The sequence below is a fragment of the Macrobrachium nipponense genome, chromosome 18, assembly GCF_015104395.2.
Source record: "Macrobrachium nipponense isolate FS-2020 chromosome 18, ASM1510439v2, whole genome shotgun sequence".
Classification (NCBI taxonomy): Eukaryota; Metazoa; Arthropoda; class Malacostraca; order Decapoda; family Palaemonidae; genus Macrobrachium; species Macrobrachium nipponense.
In genome coordinates, this window is record NC_087211.1 from 69,715,526 (window position 1) to 69,724,058 (window position 8,533).

Here is an 8,533-nt window from a genome sequence, read left to right on the forward strand (position 1 = left end):
CACTGAAATAGTACCTGTAAAAAAGGAAAAATGTGTCTATATTGCCATAAAAAAATGTGTATTTAGAGAAGGAGTTAGGGTAGAGTTATTAATATAGAGTAACATCATAGATTCAATGTTATCGAGGCGGTAAATAGACTGTTAAGTATCCCCAGATATAATGGGCACTTTCCAACCAATGATTGTTATGAGCGAATAAATTGTTAATAGCTGCAGTGAGGAAAAAGCGTGAAATCTAACCAAGACATTATTATTATTTTTTTTTACTTTAGAAGTTGGTTTCAGCACCAATTAGAAAAATTAATACGTAGATTGGTTACTCAGTTGTCAAAATAAATCATGACAATAATTAATATTAATCAGCCAAAAAATAGTAAAATAAAAAAAAAAGGTAAAGACAAAAATATCGACAAGAAGTTTAATATTTCAGGAAAAAAAATAACAAAATGGAATGGCACCAGCTTCAACCAAGGTGAGGGAAAGTAGACTGAGATGGTATGGATATATAAAGAGACGAGAGGAAGACCACCCGATAAGGAAGATATGGATATGTGACTACCAGGTGGGAGAAGGTTAGGTAAACCAAAATTGCGATGGATTGACTGAGTGAGGAGATATATGAGGGAGTTGAGATTGAGTGAGGAAGATGCGCTGGACCGAAGGAAATGGAAGAATGTGTTGAAGAACCATTACAGCGGCCCCAGATAGGGACAAGCTTGTAAAGAGAGAAGACGAAGAAGAAGAAGACTTAATGCACTTATAGGTTGAATCAAAACGTAAATGTGCAACGTCTACATATTGGGAATGAAAGAACGCTAACAAAATTATGCTTTAATGACAAGTACAAAATTAACGATCATATCTCCAGACAGAAATAAATCATGATCTTATGAAAATTGGGAAAAGGAATCTAATCGCAGAAAGAAGAAATCGAGTTTTCTGAGCAGCACCGAAAATAGATGTCTTTCGGTGGTCCCATGAAACTCTCAGCCAGCCACGGTGGCCTGCGCTGTTGCGTTGCCAGAAGCTCGATCGTGGCTGCATTTAACCTTGAATGAAATATTAACTACTGAAGCTTGAGGGCTGCAATTTGTTATGTTTGATGATAGGAGGGTGGATGACCAACATGCCAATTTGCAGCCCGCTATCCTCGGTAGTTTTTAAGATCTGAGGGCGAGCAGAAAAAGCGGGGACGGACGAACGAAGAAGCCATCTCAATAGTTTTCTTTGACGGAAAACTGAAAAGAGAGCTTTCTGCGAAACGTGACGGTCTCTGGTGAATCAGAACGCAGGTGTGATGCTAAGAACAGCAGTATAGCCTAGGAAAGCGAAGCGTGAGACCGGAAACCATTAAATGATTTCCTGGATGGCGACGGATTTCAACGAGTGGCCGGAACTCGGAAAGAAGAAGAAGAAGAAGATGAAGAAGAAGAAAATGACGGATACTGAGACCGAAAGTCCTAAAGAAGGGTTTATGACCCCGAGAGCATAGTAACGTCTATTCGTGGCTTAGAAATGAAAACAACGCTTGATTTAAAATATATGAAGTTCGAAAACATACACACGTACTCCAGTGGTTCATATAGCGTCATTCTTGAGGACTGGATTTCCAAATTGCTTTAATGCTTAATATTCGTAATTTATCAAAAACTTTTTTATATATATAATTGTTCACGGGTTCCAGGAAACCACGGGGCGGTACATTTTCGGGATTTCCACTTGAAAATTAAAAGTTGCTCTAGTATACACACATACACACCAACGTACACATACGCGCGCACATATATATAATAAATACATATGTGTAGGCGTGTATATGTTTATGTATATATACATATGTATGTATATATATATATATATTATATACTATATATATATAATATATATAGAGAGAGAGAGAGAGAGATAGAGAGAGACGAGACGAAGAGAGAGAGAGCGACATTTAATTGTCTCGTAGAAACCCCAAAAATGAGCCACCCTGTGGTTTTCAGGAATCCATGAGGACATGATGCGTAATTTTACGTAAAAACACCGACAAAATATTCTACTACGTCACTGGCGCAGACGGACATTCCATTTAGCTATTATTCACATTATTCATTTCGCATTTTCCAGTGCTATTCATAGTTCGAATTCAGGTGTGAAATTAATATTTCTTTCATATAGTGACATATAAATTCAAGTACTGCTTTTTACTACAAAGCTGAATGACGCAGCATACGCTAATTGATTCTCTGTACTACTTACAGTAGTTCTGGAGAAATTTTGATTGTCGTAATTGCTGTATTATCCAGAGAGAATTTGAATTGTCGTAATTGCTGTATTATCCAGAGGGAATTTGAATTTGTTTATTCTCCTTAAAACATCCGGGTTTCGGGACAGTACGTAACGTCCCTAAACGGGCGGAGCTTGCAGGCACGACCTTCTCTGTTATCGCCATCATTTGTTTGAAGAATAGTTTCTTAAGTGCATATGTCAAAAACAATCCAAGTCATAAAATCCTAGTCACCGGCGCATGTCCCATTCAATTACAATTAAGATTCTCTTTCGCACAGCCAGTACAATCACGACCTAGTTTTGTCATAGATAGCTCCTCCTTGGACGAGTGGTTTACGTGCTCGCGACCCATTCGGTAGTCCCGAGTTCGATTCCCCGCTTTGCCAACAAGGAATCCAGAGGAATATGTTTCTGGTGATTAGAAATTTATTTCTCGATATAATGTAGTTCGGATCCCACAATAAGCTGTAGGTCCCGTTGCTAGGTAACCAATTGGTTCCTAGCCACGTAAAAGTATCTAATCTATCGGGCCAGCCCTAAGAGAGCTGTTAATAAGCTCAGTGGTCTGGTTAAACTAGGGTATACTTAACTTTTTGCGAGAGATGGTCTGAAAACCTGTCTAGTATTGGGCAATGTAGACGATCGCAACCCAATTTTACGGTAGTTTGAATAATTCCTAGTATTGGGCAGTGTAACAATGTATCTATCAAACAGTATGTGCAATAACCTACTCTAAGTCTTGTGGTCCCAGGCATTAAAGGCATTATTGGAAATTCGTCGTAAATATAAGAAGTCTAGGGACGTTTTGGCGAGGGTGTAATCGTAGTAGGAACTGTTAGGAAAGAGAAAACAAGCTCTTCGTGTTATTTTGATCTTTAAGAAAAAATCCCCATAGGGTCGTGATATACAGAACGAACAACAAAATATCTGAAGGATGTGACGTTATTACAGTTTCTGTGATAACGTATTGCGAAAAAGAAAGCTTGGTGTCGTAGGTACCACCCCAAAATCGTCAAATATTCCGGATTGTAAAATACATTGTTGGTTATGCCAATAAAATTATATTTTAGAAGCATTTTCTGAAATAAGTTAAGCAATGCTGTGAATAGAATGAATACATTATCCTCGGACAACTAAATCGTGAAGCTAATATATCTTGATTCTAGATATTCATATAGAGGATCATAAATAAGATTTCCAGTAACATTTAACAACAATGGAAGGATGTAGAGTTGCTTGTAACTTGAAATCAGCTCTCATAGAGCAATTTGGAACAGACACTGCGCAACGTAATTTCCGGTAATCTGGAGAGAGCTATTTATCAAACAAAAGCAACAAAATGAGCTGAATTAAAATATCTTCGTAGAATTTCTAGGAAAACAGTTTTGGATCTAAATACCTTATAAATGCTAAGTTAAAAGATATTAATAACTATACCATTTGTATCGACAGATAACTTTTCCCTTCTAGCATTACTATACAGAATAAATGACTTTTTAATCAGGTCTAAAGGGCAAGGAAATTACAGTAAAAGCTCCCAGAACTACAACATAAACTGAAATTAATTTCAGAAAGGAGTTCCCCACACCTTGGCCCCCTCCCCCGGCTCTCTCTCTCTCTCTCTCTCTCTCTCTCTCTCTCTCTCTCTCTCTCTCTCTGTATAATCTCTCACCAATGCTTTCATCATTGAAGGTGTCCTTTGTCTAAGGAGTTGGCGATGGATACATCGTTTGCATGATGATCTGAGCTTATATACACCTGTCTGAAAGGTATGTAATTATATATCGTCCTCCATATCCTCAGCTTTCCAATAAACTTAGTGAGCAAAGCCACAACTTTATTATGAAATCAAGGTCACTGTCATTGGAGGCATTTGGGGACACAGGAAATGACCTTTTAATAGCCTAAGCTCTGACATCAAATTCTCCCTGAAACATTATTCAGAATTCTTTCGCTTAGGTCAGAGGTTGATGGCACTTCCGGTTTGTCAGTATGTAGACCATTCCTAAAGAAAGCAAATAAATAGAGGGCGAGAAATAACGGAGATGTATGAAGAAATATGAATATTTCACATTTTAGGAAATGCTTAGTATGCGGAAGATCTCAAGACAAATTGCCACTTATTCATGCTGACAGATGGTTATGGATTGCAAACTGCAATGGGTCTACTCCAGAGACTAAGGGATGGGACCGAACTAATCTCTGGGACAAAGAGACGGGAGGTACCATTACTCTGACCATTTTCCTGAGATTCCCTTCTATTTAAGGTAGAAAGTAAGTGGCGGAGAACTCAAAAAAGCAAAACTGCATAGAGGCAAAAACGCAGACGTAAACTGATCATAAGTTTAATCAAACAAAGAATTTATGTAATCTACTAAATCACATAATACTCCAGAAGCAGATATGACAATTTGGAAGGTATCTCCTCTCGAGTATTCCTTTTAAAAACACTTTCGATTAGCTGTGGAAACTGTTAACTAAGCTTAAGAACAAAGATGGGCTATTGCAGTGGGCATTTGAAGCTTTCCACGTCCTGAATTTTGTCCTCCTGAGCCATCAGCAATCCGCTTCCTTCAAGGGACACAACCCAATTCTTGATAACCTTGAAGATAGGGGCGAGATGATCTAAGTGGAATTTTTCACAGCATTTAAAAATGTAGTATCTCTTATAAATATCCAAAAATCGAGCGTTGTCTGTCAGTTTCTTGCATCTATACAGAAGAAAGTATGAGTTTACTTACTTAGCTTCCTTCTGTCATCTCTGAAATGGGCTGCCTCTTCGGGGGTCGACGACCGTAATCACTTCAGTGCCATTTTGCATTAAGAAACTTTCAATTTACGCTAAACAATAACATTTATCGTATAGACTATTGGCCGGAGACGTCCTCTTTGCTTTCTTCCACAAACTCAGGTTTAATAATGGTATTTTATGAGGGTAACTTTTGTGCCTGATTCCTAGGAACTGGTGCGTGCAACACCTAGTCACAAACGTAATTCATTCTTCTTGTAGTACTGATATGAAGTTGATGCATTTAGAAGAACCTACAATACATATTGAAGTCAACTTGTCTGACTTATACTTTTATTTAAGTATTGTATTTTTATATTCCTTTTGTATTGAGTTATTTGTTTGGTACTGTCCTTGGTTAAGTCATCGAAAGCGTTATTAATTACAAAAGCTTGCATTGCAAGTTAAAAGATTTTAAGTTTGATTCAAACGAATTTTTGCTTATTTTGTATAACAATAATAATAATAATAATAAATAATAATAATAATAATAATAATAATAATAATAATAATATATAATGAAATGTAATCCCTTCCTATTGGATTAAAACCCAGAAAGGGGGAAAATCCTTACAGGCGGAAAATAAAAAAGGCAAATCTAAAAAAAAAAAAATAAAAAAAAAAAAATCCTAACTCTTGTACAGTTATACTTTTTCCCACTTAACCAGTTATTACTGCCTGATTCTGGAAATCTTGACCATGGAACGTCGTTTTCTTACTTCAGTTGAGGATTGTGCAATTAGTGTGCATGGCCTTGGATACCATAGTTACCTTGGAGTTACTAAATACGTATTCATCCTAACTTCTTTTAGCTGAAAGCGTATGTATGGCAATCATAGAGGGCTGTATAATGATGTGCATTTCAGTAATATAATTTTCGTTCAATTCTCGTATTGTAATTTTATGCTCATTTCAGACGATGTGGTAATACTACCTAAAAGCAGTATCATATAAATGCAACAGTAAAGCATAACTTGTTCTTCAGTATGCTTCAATAAATCTAAAAAAAAAATCACTATGCAAGATCATCATGAAGCTTATCACGTCATTATCTTTATCCACGGGTTTTAAGAAATAATTCCATTCCTGCCGAACGGGAATCTAGTCATCCAGTGATAATAATAAAAAAAAAAAGTTTAAGATATACTGATATCAAATCAACCGATGATTAATTCCGGGAAAACTCATTATCTTCTTTTCTGATTACAACATCAGTTCCAAATAATGAACGTTTGCAATTCTGCATTTCAATTACTTTTGGGGAAAATAAAACACTGACATTTATTCTTAACAATAGTTTATTTTCGGATTGATACAGCCATTACATGAACGAGGACAAGTGACAATGTTTTGTTAAAAGCTTAGTTTCGTATTGAGTAACTTTAGCCTTATTAGGGACATATACACACACACACATATATATATATATATATATATATATATATATATATATATATATATATATATATTCTTTTTTTAGGAATAACGGTTTAGATAAAGGTTACGTCAGATGATAGCTTGAGCAATTGAGAGACCGCCAATACCTTATCCTTGGACTTTGTAATATTCGAGATTATATCCTGACGAATGACTGTATCCACTGGCGTAGCTACCAACATCCAAAAGACGACCTCAGCCTCCATATCTGCCTCCAAATCCTCCGTTAAGATCTAAGCCATATCCAAGTCCTCTAGTTCAAGGTTTCCATGACCTCAGTAGAGTTCTGTTCCAGGACCATAGCTAAATTCTCCAACACCAAGGCCGATTCCAGGTTCAGGATCTGCACTTCGCCTGCCTATGTTGTGATGAGCATTAACAACACCTCCTTTCCCGTCAAAAGCTTTGACAATATGGTTCCCATGATTGTATCCGCTGGAATGGCTGTATCCATTAGCATAGTTTCCAGCACTCAAGAGACCTCCATAACCTCCGTACCCACCGCCATATCCTCCGTTTAGGCCTAAGCCGAGACCTCCAAGTCCAAATCCACCATGACCTAGTCCTCCAAGTCCAAGACCACCATGACCTAGTCCTCCAAGTCCAAGACCGCCTTGACCTAGTCCTCCAAGTCCAAGGCCACCATACCCTAGTCTTCCAGCTCCAAGACCACCATAATGGCCTAGTCCTCCGCCTCCAAGACCTCCGTGGCCAAGTCCTCCATCTAAGCCATAGCCTAATCCGCCTCCAAGACCCGGTCCATAGCCCAGGCCTCCAATTCCATTGGCAAAACTTGGCTCTGGATCAGCGGAGCGTTTCTGCTCTGCAGCTACAAGAGCTGCCAGCAGTAGCGTGATCTGAAAAACAGAGCGGGTTAGAGTCTTTGATAATATACAAATTAATCAGTATCAAAAAATTGTTTATTTAGTCTACTGATGCAAAGTGATACCAGTGAATGAGATGAGTATGCGTTTCATTTTCCTGCTCATTGCATTTGAACTCTTCATTCTTTGTGAAGAAAATAAAAGAAGATGAACGTAAACGGCACTTGAAAATATATTTCCCTCTTCAATTTACATTTCAGAAGTTATATGGTCAACATAAACACATACCAGACAAACGCAATCAACGTAAAACATGTATATTGAGCGTTTCATCTCGCGGAAAATATCTTACAATGTAGATTAAAAACGGTATAGTGCAACTAGCTATTGGCCTTTGCCAATATACTATATTTACGTGTTTGCGCGGTCTTGTTTGCGTAAGCGATACGGTTGTATAATTCATAAACTTATCCCGCACTGAACAAAAGGTTGACTTAATAATTTTCTATATCAATTTTCTTTACTCTTCCATGACACTCCCGTTAAATATGGGATTATGATCAAATTAAAAATCAAGTTGCACAAATAAGGAAGGGTCCCGTTAACCATATGATTTACCTGCCTAACAGCAGTCTATAATTTCAAACTGAATAGCGTTTAAGATGAAAGCGTTAAGATTCTGGAAAAGGCACCAGGAGAGACCAGAACCAATAGGAAAAAATGCACGACGGGAAAAGTAAATCTGAGAAAAACGACAAAAGACTCTTACCAATGCTTTGATCATCCCAGGTGATCTCTCTGGAACCGGGGAACACTATGGCAGCCCGCGGGAAGATGATCAGCTTATATATATACCCTTCCTAAAATGCATATGCGCCACCCTTATCCCCCATCTATAGAGCCAGATGAGACTGTTGAGCAGAGCCACACCCACCATCTTGAAATGATTGGCACTCTCGGAGCGAATTTAGCACGGCAGGGGCGAAAATGACGGGAAGGCGACCTTGGTGCATGTTTCGTTTTGGAAGGTATACTCCATTCACTTCTCCCTTCAAGCGTAGCGATATGTTCGGTGGAGTCTGGAAAACAAATCGTGCTCGCGTCTGTGACGCTGCGGTTGGGGTTTCACGCGAATTAGTCATTTTTATTCCGTTTATTTTCGGGTTGACATTGCTCCATTGACTTTCTGTTTCAAATTCGCGTTTGG

General features: G+C 38.0%; 1 protein-coding gene across 1 annotated transcript; it reads right to left on the reverse strand.

Moving 5' to 3' along the window:
- Positions 1-6,539: 6,539 nt before the first annotated feature.
- On the reverse strand, positions 6,540-8,152 carry LOC135196790 (acanthoscurrin-1-like). Its single transcript, XM_064223577.1, has 2 exons — positions 8,096-8,152; positions 6,540-7,359 (listed from the first exon to the last, which is right to left on the reverse strand). The coding sequence occupies exons 1-2, from the start codon at positions 8,108-8,110 to the stop codon at positions 6,778-6,780; spliced, it is 597 nt and encodes a 198-aa protein (XP_064079647.1). The 5' UTR covers positions 8,111-8,152; the 3' UTR covers positions 6,540-6,777.
- Positions 8,153-8,533: the final 381 nt, after the last annotated feature.